Here is a 16,051-nt window from a genome sequence, read left to right as displayed (position 1 = left end):
TTTTAAAATAGAAAATATAATCGGGTCATTGATCGGGTAAATGGGTCAAGAATTTTAACCCAAACCCGACACGGAAAAAAATTGTGTTGACCCAGACCCGACCCATTTAATAATCGTGTTAAATTTGACGATCCATACTTATTTATTTATGTCGTGTTCGTGTCAGGTAATCGGGTCGTGTCAAATTTTGCCAGCTCTAACTTTGACACTCATGAAATGATATTTTCGTAATCGGGAGTGTATTTATTTATTTATTTTCTTTGAAAAATGGAGTTTATTAATTATAAGAAAAATTACAATAACTCCAATTATAATGCAACAACGTGGGCCCACCACCATTCGCCCCGGATCAACTTCGGCCACCAACTTTCTTCATTGTTTCTTCAAAATATAACAACTCAAGATAATTATACACCTCATAAATTTTTCCTTTTTTATACATTTTGGATTAAAATCGTGTGCTAAGTCCAAGCGTTTCTTAAGGCGCGTGACCGCGGTAGGCTGCTTATTAGGAATATTCTTTTTTTTTTTTTGACTTTTGGTCTTAGGCAGCCCAAATCTAATTTATACCGTCTTAATTAGAAATTGAATGACTTGGTTAAATACTTAAATAAAACTGCATGATTGTAATACTTATAAATAATTTTTTTTTGTGGTGTCTGCTTATTATAAATTTTCATTCATAGTAATTTTTAAGTTGTGCTGACCTCAAATGCAAAATTACATCCCATAATTACATTGTAAGTTTTGATATCAAGATTTTCTCCATAACTTTTAGGATGAAAAATATATTTGAAATGCATGATAAATTTTTTACTTATGTTTAATATGGATGGATGTGTTAAATGGTTTTTTGATGAAATATTATTATATTTATCATTAATCGATGATAATGTTGTTAGCGGTTGAAACTTGAAACTTAAAAAATTTAATAATAAACCTCAGTTTAAACATCGATATTAATTGGTCCCCAAAAGATGTGGTTGAGTGGTTTTTAAGCAGTCTTATTTAATTAGTTAGTTAAATTCGAATCTTTAGGGAGTAAGGGGTTAAAAAATAAATTTGAGTATTGTCTAATCCCTTACCTTAAAAAAATGATAACAATTGTAGTAGCAATTAGATTGTCCATTAAATATTCTAATCTTATTTATGATCTACCGACTATTAAATTAAATAAATATTTAATGGTGATTACGGTTGGAGAGTAATGATTAACAATTAATCCTTTTAAAAATCAATTAAAAAGCTATAAAATAACATAAATAATATAATCCATTCTTGTTTGGAGTTTATTTTATGTTATTGTCATTGCTACCAGGTAAATGTACATGAAAATAATGATTTATAAATTTTTTAAATATTCGAGATCTTATATAAATTATGAGTGATGATACAACCATAAACTCTTGTACAAACTTATCTTGTACAAACTGACGTGTCATTAATTCATTGGTTGAATGAAAATATAAAATAATAATAACAAATCATGTGGATCAAGTAATATTTAATTCAACTAATTTTATCATGCCACATCAATTTGTACAAAATAAGTTTGTATAAGAGTTTGTGGTTATATCATTACTCATAAATTATTATATACGTACATACCTATCATAATTGTGACGAATTATAATGTAATCTAATCATAACAACTCTACAATTAACACAATTCATAACAACTCTGCATTTAAAGCAATCAAAAAAAAAAAACTCAAGAAATATTTGGTGGTGTAATTGCTAATTATGGCACTGTTGAAATTATGATAACTTCTCACATTTTTCCTTCAGTCCTGACCGTGCCGTGGGGCCCACAAAGACCTACCGCATTTCCAATTCACGCGCCACATCAGAAAAGCGCGCGTCAGCTCTATATTTTATGAACTGCACTGAAAATCATAATAAATAAATAAATAAATAAGAGAAAGAAATTAAGATGAAAAATCTCAGATCTACAGGTTGGCACGCCAAAGGCAACCACCAAACCAGATTTGATTTTTGGCTATAAATAACGGAGAGGGCACTCCCCCAAACTCGCCGCTCTCTTCTCTCTCTCCTCTCGACTCTCAATTTCTCTGCTCTTCTTTCTCTGTTTGGTACGGTTCCCATTTTCGTTATGTCTTCTCTGCAGTAGCGTTTTTACGCCGTTAATCATGAATAAGCATTGAACATGGTTTTGATTTCCGAACTTTTGGATCTAAAAAACAAAAATAAATTATTTTGTAAAAAACTCACTAATACTCAACTAAAATCTGGTCATTTTCTAAAAAAGAATTAACTTTAAAAGAATTTTGAACTTGATTTCATTTTCTAATGGACTGGTGAGTGACTGTTAGTGTTAGATCTAGTGTTTGGCTGCCGTGATTTTGCTAGATCTGAACGTGAATCAATCAGATCTGTAATTAATCTTTTCCGAAAAACAATTTGAACTCTACTTGTGTTACTGTTTTTGAATCTATTTTTAGATTCTTCTTTTCAGAATCTATTTGTAGAATTTTTTGTTTTAATCCTTCAAAAATGACTGAAAGTACATAATTGTTCATGTGATTACAGAAAGAAAAAAATCATCTCAAACTCTTGGATTATTATCAGCTTGTTTCAACTGGTTTTTTATTTTTTTATAAAAAAATTAATTTAAGATTTTATGCTCTGATAAGTGTTCTTGATTTCATTTGATTTGAGCAGTAATAGCAATGACCCATCCATTTGAATGAATATTTTCTTGATTTAATGAAAGTGACTGATTTTCGATTCATTGATGACGTGATTATGACAGTAAAATGGCATCTCACATCGTTGGATACCCACGCATGGGCCCCAAGAGGGAGCTCAAGTTCGCGTTGGAATCCTTCTGGGATGGCAAGAGCAGCGCTGAGGATTTGCAAAAGGTGTCCGCTGATCTCAGATCCTCCATCTGGAAACAGATGTCCCAGGCCGGGATCAAATACATTCCCAGCAACACTTTCTCCTACTACGACCAAGTGCTCGACACCACCGCAATGCTCGGTGCCGTGCCCCCGAGGTATAACTGGAACGGCGGCGAGATTGGATTTGATGTTTACTTCTCCATGGCCAGAGGAAACGCCTCTGTTCCCGCTATGGAAATGACCAAGTGGTTCGACACCAACTAGTAAGTATTCACTACTTGGAAGAGCGGCATTTCAAGTTATTTATGGTGTAATGGTTTTGTACTGAATGCTGACGCGTGTTTGGCTTCGTGTTGATGCAGTCATTTCATTGTTCCTGAATTGGGACCCGATGTTAAGTTCTCCTACGCTTCCCACAAGGCTGTGACTGAGTACAAGGAGGCTAAGGGGGTGAGTGTTTATTCTCAGTTCTGTCTATATTTACAAATTTTATTTCGTTTGATATCTGAATCTACAATATATTGAAATTGGGTTACGTTCACCTTGAAATTCTTATATGATATGCTCATCTTTAGCTTAGGATGCAATAGAATTTACTATAGATTCATTGACATTTATTTATAGAGCTTTGAACTTAGACTTGGTTCAGTAAATGTGTTCATATGTTGTTTGATTTATTTGATCTGTAAGGAAAGCAATACTGTTTGCAAAATAGTCTTAAGATAAATTACTTGAAAAGGGTACTTTCAACACATTGTGGACCCTGAAGATTTTTCATAGAGATTTCATTAAACGAATTCTGAACTTGCTTGTAACTTTCTATCAATCAGATCAAGTTTGTGAGATGCTAATATCGATCACTTGTCTAATGCTGCAGCTTGGAGTTGAAACTGTCCCAGTGCTTATTGGCCCTGTGTCATACTTGTTGCTGTCTAAGCCTGCCAAGGGTGTTGCGAAGACCTTTTCTCTTCTTTCTCTTCTTCCGAAAATCCTTCCAATCTACAAGTAAGAAATTATCACCTATTACTGATTTATAAATGTGTATGTGCTAAATAACTCTGTGTGTATATATCGAGTGACATCATTAATCTGTGTTGTACCAATTAACACTTCTGCAGGGAAGTTATTTCTGAGCTTAAGGCTGCTGGTGCTTCCTGGATTCAGTTTGATGAGCCATTGCTTGTTATGGATCTTGACTCACACAAATTGCATGCATTCAGTGAGGCTTATGCCGAGCTAGAGTCAACTCTGTCTGGCTTGAATGTTCTTGTTGAGACCTACTTTGCTGATGTTCCAGCTGAGGCATTCCAGACCCTCACTTCTTTGAAGGGTGTCACCGCTTATGGATTTGATTTGGTTCGTGGAACGAAGACCCTTGAATTGATCAAGAGTGGATTCCCTGCTGGCAAGTACCTCTTTGCTGGAGTGGTTGATGGAAGGAACATTTGGGCCAATGATCTTGCTGCTTCTCTTAGTGTTCTCCGGGGGCTTGAGGGTGTTGTTGGCAAAGGTATACATCCTTTGCCTGCATTTTTCTTTGTGATAAATATTTCTTATTCTTTTATGGGATTTGTTGTATAATTTATTATTTTTCTTTGCAGACAAGCTTGTGGTCTCCACCTCCTGCTCACTTCTTCACACTGCTGTTGATCTTGTTAATGAGAACAAACTCGACGATGAAATCAAGTCATGGCTGGCATTTGCTGCCCAGAAAGTTGTTGAAGTGAATGCATTGGCCAAGGCTTTGGCTGGCCAAAAGGATGAGGTATACTTTTAGTCTAAAATGTTAGCTACGGATGAATTGAAAGAATCTTAGGCTTTGACTAGTCACAAGAGTCAGAAAATCTTAGCCTTTCAAGGACCTAGTTTTATGGTAAAATATAATTATAGGAGCAGAAAATCTTGGCCTGAAGTTGAGCTTGGCTTGTAAAATATGTTGTTGAAAATGAAAATTTAGAAGGGGAAATTATTTATTTGAATGTTTCTAAATATATTTTTCCGAATTAAACATCATTTGGCAACTTGGGCATTTGGTGTTTGGTTAAAGTTTTGTGGACATTTTCTCTCACAATCAGCCCACTAATTGCATATGTATATTCCTTTTGAAATGATATGAATGAGACTAACTTTGTTTCTCCTTTTCATTTGTTTCCAGGGATTCTTCTCTGCCAATGCTGCAGCTCAGGCTTCAAGAAAGTCCTCCCCGAGAGTGACCAATGAGAGAGTTCAAAAGGCTGTAAGTGGCATGATTGATTTGTTTTCCATTTTTATGATGTGGCTGCCCCTTAGAGTTTCCTTTTTTTGCTAACGGTGATTCCTTCCTCTTGGTAAATTAGGCTGCTGCTTTGAAGGGATCAGACCACAGACGTGCTACAAACGTTAGTGCTAGATTGGATGCTCAACAGAAGAAGCTCAATCTTCCAATCCTCCCAACCACCACAATTGGATCCTTCCCACAAACCATTGAACTTAGGAGAGTCCGCCGTGAATACAAGGCTAAGAAGTGAGTCAATCTGAGGTTTTCCTTCATTCAATGCCATGTGTGAAATTACTTCGACTACTGTATTAACTGTGCCGTGACTATTTGTCCTTTTTAGGATTTCTGAGGAAGAATATGTTGCTTCCATCAAGGAGGAAATCAACAAGGTTGTCAAACTCCAAGAAGAGCTTGATATTGATGTCCTTGTCCATGGAGAGCCTGAGGTGAGTTTCACAATGCCCAATGGAAGCAAAGCAATGTCTCCTGGTTTTGAATTAGATAAAATTTTATACATTTTTGTTTCTGCATTTCTAATTGCATACGAAGTATGCTGTATCTCATATTGAATTGGGACATTTGTTTTTGTAGAGGAACGACATGGTTGAGTACTTTGGAGAGCAATTATCAGGTTTCGCCTTCACTGCCAATGGGTGGGTGCAATCCTATGGATCTCGCTGTGTGAAGCCACCCATCATCTATGGTGATGTGAGCCGTCCCAAGGCTATGACCGTCTTCTGGTCCTCCTTGGCTCAGAGCATGACAGCTCGCCCAATGAAAGGAATGCTTACTGGCCCTGTCACCATTCTCAACTGGTCCTTTGTTAGAAATGACCAGCCCAGGTATATAAATGAGAACTGGTTCACTATTGGTTAACCTTTTGAAATGGAAACATTGTTTAACATAAATCGCTGCCAATTTTGCAGACATGAAACCTGCTACCAGATTGCTTTGGCCATCAAGGACGAAGTCGAGGATCTTGAGAAGGCAGGCATTAACGTTATTCAAATTGATGAGGCTGCCTTGAGGGAAGGATTGCCTCTTAGGAAATCTGAGCATGCTTTCTACTTGGACTGGGCAGTCCACTCCTTCAGAATCACCAACTGTGGCGTCCAGGACACTACCCAGGTCAGTTGCCCTTTCAATCTCCAATCTCATCTCTCTAATTTAGCTGTTGATGTTGTGTCTCATCTTATTGTATATTGATTGACAGATCCACACCCACATGTGCTACTCCAACTTCAACGACATTATCCACTCAATTATCGACATGGATGCTGATGTGATCACCATTGAGAACTCTCGTTCTGATGAGAAGCTCCTGTCTGTCTTCCGTGAGGGAGTCAAGTATGGTGCTGGAATTGGCCCTGGTGTGTATGACATCCACTCTCCAAGAATACCATCAACTGAAGAAATTGCTGACAGAATCAACAAGATGCTTGCTGTGCTAGAAACCAACATTTTGTGGGTTAACCCTGACTGTGGTCTTAAGACTCGCAAGTACACTGAGGTGAAGCCAGCCCTCTCAAACATGGTCGCTGCTGCCAAGCTACTCCGCACCCAGCTTGCCAGTGCCAAGTGAGTGGTTCTGGAGATTGGAGGGATACTTCCTGAGCCATTGATTTTTTTTTTTTTCACTTTAAACAAAGAAAGAAAATTCCTGTCTTATTACCTATTCGAATAACTGTGGGTCGTGATGTGATGAAAATTTTCCGTATGCATATTATGCACTATTGAGCAATTGGCTTCTATTTTTCTTTGCTTGTATTTTCCGTTTTTAAAGGCCCCGGCTTGCTATCAGTGGCCGTAAATCGATGGAATACCTTTACTGGTTTGTGCATTAATGTTGTTGCCTTTGCCTCTATTTCTTTCTTCCTTTTTTGGCCCCCATTTATTCTTTTTCTTAGCAGAGCAATGAGCTTGCAATGAAAATCAATGCCATAATAAATAAGAAGAAATTAGGAAATGAAATTGTCCGGGTTACTTCGAGCGGGACAATGTTGATTTTGCAGCATCTAAAATTTCAGAGGAAACACTCCGAAAGCTCATTCACATCATTTTGCGACGCAGAAACACAAGCCTATTTTGCCAGCCGGAAAGCTCTTTTTGGGTATTGCTTCAAGGCCATGGGAAACAACCTTAGCCTAGACTTTGAAAGCTCCTCTAATGTTTCTTTTAATAGAAAGTGAACTTCGTCCCTCCAACCAAAATAGATAAAAGTATCTGAAAAATCCAATAATCATAATAATTGATTAAATATTATGGTACATTTATTTTCCAAATTGGAGAATCAAAATGATTAACGGCATTTACTTCCAAAAAATGGAGTAAGAATCAGAATTGAAATCATGGAACCCACCACTATTTGAGAATGAGGAATGAGAGATTGATTCCTTGGGAGAGGTGAGAATCAATCTCCCATTACCTAGAGTTCTTTTGCTTCCGTTGACATTCAAAATTTCTTAAAATGCCCCTTCTTTAAATAAAAGATATAAATATAAAAAATAAAAAGTCAAATATATAATTAATTAATATATTATTATAATTAATTAGTATATCGATACATTATTAACAAGAATTATTAATAATTGTAATTTTTGAATAAATAATCACAATATTTAATATATTATTATTATTATAATTAATTCATATATTATCATTAATTAATTGAAATAATTATTACTATTAATTAATATATTAATACATTATTAACAATAATATATTAATAATTATAGTTTTTGAATAAATAATCACAATAATTAATATATTTTATTATTATTATAATTAATTAATAAATATACTATCATAATAATCATTAATATAATTATTATAATTAATTCGTATATTATTATTTATTATTAATATATTGTTATAATAATTATTAATATAATTATTACTATTAATGAATATATTAATACATTATTAACAACAATAATAATTTTTGAATAAATAATCACAATAATTAATATATTATTATAAATAAATATATTAATATTAGTAATTAATATATTTATAATAATAATTATAATTAATTAATATATCAATATATTATTGACAATAATTAATAATAATAATTTTTGAATAAATAATCACTATAATTAAAATATAAAATAATAATTATAACAATAATTTATTAAGTACTTTTTAATAATTTGTTATAATTTAATTCATTTCGATTCCGATTCCAAGACAAAGTAAACACATTTATGACAATTCAATTCATTCCGATTTCGATTCCTACAGTTCAAATAAATAATTTATTCTGATCTCCATTTCCTATTCTGATTTCTGTCTATTCCGATTACAACTCAACATGCTTGTCTTACCTAAAACTCCCTACTCCTTGTTAATACATATACATAAATGGACTCTTGTTTGATGAACATATGAATGACGTTTTAATTTTATGCTCGTCTTATCAATAACTCTCAATTTCTTGTTAACACATTTACATTGTTTAAATTGAATTCTTATTTGATAAACACACGAACGACGTTGTATATTCGTTTGATCCAAAACTATTAACTTCTCGTTAGTCGTTACCGCATTCATATTTTATATTGATTGAAATGGACTTAGCTTCGGTATAATTATGACGTTGAGACAGCGTTACCACCTTTCATAAGAAGTCCATGTCCACGAGCCAACCATAAAAGATTTTTTATTCCCCCCTTCGATCACCCTCTCCTTCAACTTTCATGTCATGTCTCCTTATAGAACAAGATCTCTTTGGAGAAGAAAGTTTTTAGCCACCTTCCTTGAGAAGAAGATAAAGGAAAGGTATTATTTATTTGGTTTTTAGAATATCGATAATTTTTTATTAGTTTATTTTAACGTTTAATACAGTAAATTATTTAAGTTTTCTTTTTTATAAATGGTAGAAAGAAATTTTTTTTTTGCATTTTAAAAAAATATTATTTTAAAACGTCACTGTGATAAGGAATTTCAAGGTTAAAAAAAAAAAAACTTATTTTTAAAACACCGTGGCGTCGGTTTACTATTATTATTTGTTTATAAAAAGGCCTTATTCCATTTCAGCATTCCCAAGCGTCATTTATTCTGAACCTGTTCGTGGAACTGAAGCGTACTCTCTTGGCGTAATATTTGATAATTAAACTTCAAATTTTGCAACTAAATTCCATTTCTCTCTTCTCTTGAGTTTCCCATTCCAAAAAAAAAATTAAAATCAGTGAAAATATTGTAAGCAAAAAAGATGTACAAAACGAAGCTGCAGGAGCTATGCCACCAGAGAGTGTGGAACTTGCCAGTATACACAACAGCCAAACAAGGCCTTGACCACAACCCTCGCTTTCAAGCAACCGTTACCGTTAACGACCAATCTTTCACCACTCCGGATCTTTACAAGTCGTCCAAAGAGGCCCAAAACGACGCCGCTAGAATCGCTTTCCAACATTTCTCGTCTCCTCCTCCACCATCCTCTACTCCTGCCGCTTCCTCTTCTAACGGTAATTTTAATATTGCCAATTCAGATTATTATTATTATTATTTTCTGTTAGGTGCGTTCTTAATTTGCATTTATTTTGCATGCTTTTAGTTTAAGAATTGCAATTTGCAAGTGTTGGTTAAAATAAAAAAAGTGCTGTTTGCCTTAAATAACATTCCTCGGATTTTAATTTCATTCTGATAACTATGTGGGATTATGGTGGATTATCAAATAATCACTCTTTTGAGAATCTACTCCAAAACTTTTTTGATTTGCCATTTTTTTTTTTCAAATCAAACATTAGTTGATTGAGTTGTTCTTTTAAGACTCAATAAACCAGCGATCATCACATAAGGGCTTATCAAACATATTCTCGAAGTATATTCTCAATTTGGAATCAACTGCAATCCCAGACATGCAAATAATTGAAATCATGGCTGCTTCATTGCATTTTTTAAACAGGGGTTTGTTTTGTACTTTTATTCTATGACTGCTATTGAATGGAATTGCTACCCGCCAAGTATCAGTCAGTGGATGGGCTTTTATCAAACAACAGTTTAGGCTTTAGCTTCCGCGCTTTCAAAATTAACTTGAAAGTACAACAGTTGGAAACATACCTATGTTGGTTTCGTTAACTGTGTGGTGTTCTTGAATGAAATGGTAAATGGTAGGTATTATCTAATTTTATATTTATACTGGACTGGATTTTCTCTGCTTTTATGTTCTGGATAAATTACTTCTAGTTTTTGCAAGCACTAGTCTTAAATGAGGGTGGGGGATGTATGATAGGTTTGAAACGGATTTTGAAGTTACCATTTTCCTACAGAAAACTTTACTTTACCATGTTCGTGCGGAAAACTTTACTTCTTCTTTACACTGGGTTATAAATAATTTTTGTAGGTTCTTCGAGTGAAAGTGCAGTGCAAGTAAATGCTCGAGAAACAGATCGAACTACTCAGGTCAATGCAACGATCTCAACTGTCAATGATGTTCACAAATCAAGAGGTCAGATAATTATTTTAGTAATAATTTCTTTTCCTTTCTGTAATTTCTTGATTTAGATATTTGGTTTATTGGTTTTATTGATTGATCATGCATATATTGTTGAATTTTGTGTACTTACTTTTCTGCTATGGTGATGTCAAAAGATTGAGGATTAAAGAGGCTATTAAAGACAAAGCCTATAGTCATGATTTCTTGAATGTAGCTCTATTTCAATTTACCGCATCAGAGAACTTCTAAGTGATTTATGTTATTATTATTTTTTATAATTATGATTCATGTTTCTCATACTTCTGTTGGCCTTGGTGAAGTTCTAATTAACAACTTCAATTGAAGTTGGATTGTCACATATTTTCATTTGTATTCTTTTCTTCCATACTAAATTTGATGATCTTGATTGTTGTTCTTGTCCACATATCTGTATTTTTATGTACAAAATCATTTTCAATTAGAAAATTGCTGGACATACGTAAATTTGGATATGCTGTGATGTGCCTAAAATTTATTAATGCTAGGTACGGTAATGTTGAAAGGGAATATTGGATAATATATGGACGGATATTTAAATAAAACATTTGAGTGGACCATTACATGTCATTTTTGAGACGCACTAATAACATATAATGAAATAGATCTCTAAGTTAACTCTGAATTTGATATCAAGTGAGAGAACTCAATCTTTCAATCCAATTCCATCTATTTGAAGATCTTACATTGAGCCTCAGGTATTCCGTCTATTTGACGATCTTACATTGAGCCTCAGGTGAGTGAAAAGAAGTAAAATAGTGAAATCAAAAAGTATATATAAGGAAACTTGAAATTTCAGTGTTCACACTGCTTCATATTCAGTGCCCGTACGAGGAAACACCTAGCCAATTGGGTCAAGCAATGTGTCAATCAAATAACTAATAGGGTGCAGTTGGGGTATAGATACAACTTCTTTCTTTTCAGCCCTTTCCCAGGTATTTTTTCTCGTATAAATACCTTAGTATATGTTTATATTATTTCCTTTCCCAAGGTTAGGGTTTTGTTCCCATTTGGTTTCCTCTCTGCTGCCTCCTTCTCTAAGCAGCTAATCTCAGCTTTCTCCTTTCTCTCTCTCACTTTTTGAGTCTTCATCTTTTTCATCTTCATCATTGTGTATGCCCCAGAGAGGACCTAATATTTTTTAAACTCTACCAATTAAGCTGATTGTGCTCTCATCTCCTGTAACCTTGATTTATTTCAAGTAAGAGGTATCTGACTTGAAGGTATGAATTTAGCTTAATTGGAACTTATTTTGTACGTTCAATTTCTTAGATTTGATTGCTTTAGTACATTGCTTGGGCATTTAGCTTGATGATCGCATCGATGGTTTCTTGTTTGAAGGTATGAATTTAGCTTAGATGGTACTTATTTTATCCATTCAATTACATTGATGCTTTTTGGCGTTCTGCTGCTACTTAGTTAAAATATTGTACTGGCGGGACACAGATCATGGGTGTGCGTTCCAGTCCTACTGTGGTAAGAACTATTAAAGATGGCAGTCCTGATGTGAGAGTGGGGTATGGATGAAGGGTACTCTTTTAAGGAGCGGGGGAGGGTAAGGTCGGGGTATTTCTATCCTCAAGGCGATTCAGCCATCACTGCTATGTTTACTGATGTTTCATTGAATTGACATCCTATTTCCTTGCATTCTGAACATTTGACTTCTGGTTTTTATCTAGGCAATAAATAAGGAAATGAAAGAATTTCTATTGTTTATGATGAGAAGTCATGTGACTCATAATTTCTTTCTGAATTATAGATATGCAACACCTATACAAAAACCAGCTGCAGAGCTATACTCAAAAGAAAAATCTCCCTCTTCCTATGTATTCATGTGAGAGGGAAGGTCCTCCTCATGCTAGTCGTTTCAAGTGTAAGGTCACAATTGATGGACAAACTTATGAGAGTCATCAGTTTTTTCCTACTTTAAAAGATGCCGAGCATGAAGCGGCGAAAGTTGCATTAATGTCATTGTCACTTGATAAATTTCAACAGGCCAGTCTTCTAATTAACTGTTAATGAATAACTTATGAATTTCGTATTAGTAGTGATCTATCTTCTTTCATATTCGCATATTTTGTTAATAAACATATTTTTCCAGGATGATTCTGTTCTTTACAAGAACCTTTTGCAAGAATTGGCTCAGAAAGAAGCGTATGCTTTGCCAGTTTATAATACTAAGCAATCTGGTGAATCTCATGCACCAACTTTTGTGTCAACTGTTGAGGTAGGAGGACAAGTTTTTTCTGGACAAGAAGCAAAGTCCAAGAAGCAAGCGGAGATGAGTGCAGCAAAAGTTGCTTACATGAGGCTAAAAGAACGTATGTGCTATATATGATTCCTTTTTCATCTTTCCCTCAATTACATCTAAAGTGCTTTATCTCAACTCTAGAAATTATTCTTTTCTAATTTATCCTTCTATTTGAAGTATGTACATGCATTATAAATTAACCTTCATGGAAGACAAAGAAATATGCCACCTGCATAAAATCGTTCACGTATGCTTCACTCCTTGAGTAAAAGAAAGTAGTGTCCTATTATCACCATATTCACTCTTTGATGAATTTTGTTTTTCGCTCTACATTGACCCCATACTGAGCTACCTTACTTTTGACTTAGTAGGTTTTAGCTGCACATTTTTTAAGTATACTAATTATCGCTGGAATAATTTGGATTTTCAATGTATTTTTGATAAATAGTTACTTTACAGAGAGCACATAGGATTACGTTCCCTGATGGTCAATTGTTAAAGTCATCAATTCTCATATTTGTGAGTGATTATGGACCCAATTTTTAAATGTGCACAATTGAACTAGTAATGGTATATTTTCTGAAATACCATCTGGCTTATTTATTTATGATAATTATATAATAGTAAGCCTTTCAATTTCAATGAATTTATTTAGGACTTACGGTTTCTACGTGCTTTAGACTTAAAAAACCTACTCACATAGGTACAGCATTATTTAATTTTTTTTTTTTGGCTTCTCATTTTTGTACTCGTGTTGAAGTTCCCTAAACTTTTCATGATGAATGTTTTTTGCTACAATTTGTTTTCAGTAATTTTAATGCGGTCACGTACCTTTTCCTGAGTATGTGAAGACATTAGTCTTATAAAGGCAAAATATTGAAGCATTGTATTTTAATTTGTTTCTTCATGTAATTCTAGGAGCACAGCTTGTTTCGTCATATAATTGAAGAAGCACATCTTAACTGAATATGAATCTAGCTTGGAGCTCATAACAAAGTGGCCTGCATATTGTAAGTTAAAGTTGCTAAGGGCTGTTGGCTGGTCAATGTATATTATGTCTACTAAGTGAGGAAAAATCTTGTACTTTAAACAGAATTTTCATGATTTATGTGAGGAAAAAGATGACTACTTTAATTAAGGTTAATGAAGAATTAATTTTTTAAATAGAGAAAGACGGTCCAAAGTACTGAAGCATCTGATGTACCATTTGAATATTTGGTTTAATCGGAGCCCATATCCTAAATCCTGGATGAAGTACTTTCCATCTACTGTTTGAGTGCAAATATTCTAGGTCTTCCTTACAGAACAGTTTATAAGTGATGCTTTAGTTATTAACAAATTCCAAGAACGGAAAAGAGAAGTTTGAACTTTAGAAATCATGAAAATATGTATGTATATATGTGTATTATTATTATTTTTAATTAATTAAATTTTTTTTTTTTTTGGGTTCAGCCAATCCAAGTCAGGGTCCTGCATTGGTTTCTCCTGCCATCCAAGCACAAGCTGACTACTCATCATCCAGCTTGCAATCAAATGTCACTGCAGATCTGCACCACAATGTCCAAACTGCAGGCCGCATGGTTTTCAATCCCAATTCAATGCCCAAGGTGCAAGCTGAAGAAATCAGAGGTGAACTTTTCTTTAATCTCTAAAGTATACTAATTGTGATAGATGAGCTGAACAAAGGATCATTTCGGTCAAATTTTAGGTCTTAACTAGTATAATTAAAGTTACAATGTGTGTATAAAACACTTGATCATTAATTATTTCTATTCATATATAGTTCAAATACAAATAACATTTGAAAGCTGATAACCTTCTCTCTAGTTGCTTCCCTTTTATCTTCTCAAGTATGTCGTGTCATCAGTGAAAATGAATCTACATTTTCAATCGCAATTTGATATTGGAAATAATTTATGTTCATTTGTAAAACAAGCTCCTATTTTATCCATAGTCTACAGGGTGCATCGATGTAGTGTAATATGGTACTAGTATTATCTATAATAACTTTGGCTCAATTTACATGTGATGAACTCTTTTTTTGTATGGAGTGAGATATTGCATAATTTACATGGCATGTGTTTACAATATCTTCATATTTCATTGTCAGTTACACAACAGAATGAGGTAAATATGTTTTAACAAATTAGAATGAGGCTGAATTTTGTAGTATTATTCAAGCGTCATGATTTTCGCTTTATTTTCAATGAGACCTTGATTTTCGCTTGAGAACTGTCTGCTGTAGTTCTAGACAAATGATATATCATCATATGATTTGTGGTCTCTTTTCCTTGGTAGACATATTGTTTTTCACTTACAACAATATCCTTTTCTTTCAGAATTGACTACAGTGAATACTGAAGTTGCTGGCTATGATCTCTCTCAATTTCCACAACCAGAGTTTTCATCCTCATCTGACCTCTCTGCCTCCTCTGGGGTTGAAAAAGGCATGCCTTCATCTTCTTTGCCTTTGGAATGCACTGTTGACCCCCGTGTGGATCCTATTGCTCAGTCAGTTAGAGCAGATGGGCGCACCTGCAAGATAATTAGAGTTCGCCCTAATAGGCCAAACATGAAATTTCCTGAAGGAAGCTCAGTGCTGCATAGGGACAATCAATGGGTTGCATGGACGGATGGATCTCAATCAAACTAGTGATATGATTCTCATACTGTTAGCTTTCTGATTTCATTGCTGTGGTATTCTTGATGAGCTCATTACCGAACCTCAGTATGACATTTGTGAATACATTTCTGCAAAATTGCTTAACATTAATAAGTTATGGATTTAATTTCTTGATCTTTGAAACTAGCTTAGGTTGTTTGAGAGTTGAATGGCTGACTTCATAGAGGCTGAGACAAACAGGTTACAGGTTTGAGGTACAGTCATATACGTAAGCTGATGTTTAACATCATAACATAAGCTGATGTTTAACATCATAACATGTTATGGATTTCTTGAATACGAAACTTTTTGAAGGGACAGAATTCGTGAAAATTAAACAGAAAGACAAAACTAGTACAAGTCTCAAACTCAAAAGATACTAATTGTACTCGAGTAATATTTTAATTAATAAAAGAAGGCAACAAATTAATTAATCAATTTATTTATTTATTTAATTTTTTAAAGATCTTCATAGCCTAGCTGTAGTTCGATACCAGATAATTAGACGACTAATCGTCCACTTCAACATTTAAAAATGATAAAA

At 34.0% G+C, this 16,051-nt stretch overlaps 2 protein-coding genes across 2 annotated transcripts; both read left to right on the top strand.

The window, feature by feature from the left end:
- Positions 1-1,986: 1,986 nt before the first annotated feature.
- On the top strand, positions 1,987-6,983 carry LOC18047932 (5-methyltetrahydropteroyltriglutamate--homocysteine methyltransferase 1). Its single transcript, XM_006443408.2, has 12 exons — positions 1,987-2,093; positions 2,774-3,127; positions 3,227-3,314; positions 3,742-3,869; positions 3,983-4,374; positions 4,466-4,629; positions 5,020-5,100; positions 5,201-5,367; positions 5,462-5,567; positions 5,713-5,963; positions 6,048-6,249; positions 6,335-6,983. The coding sequence occupies exons 2-12, from the start codon at positions 2,778-2,780 to the stop codon at positions 6,701-6,703; spliced, it is 2,298 nt and encodes a 765-aa protein (XP_006443471.1). The 5' UTR covers positions 1,987-2,093; positions 2,774-2,777; the 3' UTR covers positions 6,704-6,983.
- Positions 6,984-9,173: 2,190 nt separating this feature from the next.
- Positions 9,174-15,642, top strand: LOC18047931 (double-stranded RNA-binding protein 4). Its single transcript, XM_006443404.2, has 6 exons — positions 9,174-9,587; positions 10,466-10,570; positions 12,354-12,589; positions 12,696-12,915; positions 14,298-14,474; positions 15,185-15,642. Exons 1-6 carry the CDS (start codon positions 9,335-9,337, stop codon positions 15,496-15,498), a joined length of 1,305 nt encoding a protein of 434 aa, XP_006443467.1. The 5' UTR covers positions 9,174-9,334; the 3' UTR covers positions 15,499-15,642.
- The last annotated feature ends 409 nt before the right edge of the window (positions 15,643-16,051 follow it).

This window comes from Citrus clementina, unplaced genomic scaffold (genome assembly GCF_000493195.1).
Source record: "Citrus clementina cultivar Clemenules unplaced genomic scaffold, Citrus_clementina_v1.0 scaffold_3, whole genome shotgun sequence".
NCBI classification, from domain to species: Eukaryota; Viridiplantae; Streptophyta; class Magnoliopsida; order Sapindales; family Rutaceae; genus Citrus; species Citrus x clementina.
Note: the sequence above shows the minus strand (reverse complement) of the source record. Positions and strands in the feature narration are given on the sequence as shown.

Excerpts from the sequence above, each read along its gene's own strand:
- LOC18047931 (XM_006443404.2), top strand. The coding sequence starts at position 9,335 with ATGTACAAAACGAAGCTGCAGGAGCTATGCCACCAGAGAGTGTGGAAC. Across the intron at positions 9,588-10,465 it reads TGCCGCTTCCTCTTCTAACG|GTTCTTCGAGTGAAAGTGCA; the intron begins GTAATTTTAATA and ends TAATTTTTGTAG. Across the intron at positions 14,475-15,184 it reads GCAAGCTGAAGAAATCAGAG|AATTGACTACAGTGAATACT; the intron begins GTGAACTTTTCT and ends CTTTTCTTTCAG.
- LOC18047932 (XM_006443408.2), top strand. The coding sequence starts at position 2,778 with ATGGCATCTCACATCGTTGGATACCCACGCATGGGCCCCAAGAGGGAG. Across the intron at positions 3,870-3,982 it reads AAAATCCTTCCAATCTACAA|GGAAGTTATTTCTGAGCTTA; the intron begins GTAAGAAATTAT and ends ACACTTCTGCAG. Across the intron at positions 4,375-4,465 it reads TGAGGGTGTTGTTGGCAAAG|ACAAGCTTGTGGTCTCCACC; the intron begins GTATACATCCTT and ends TTTTCTTTGCAG.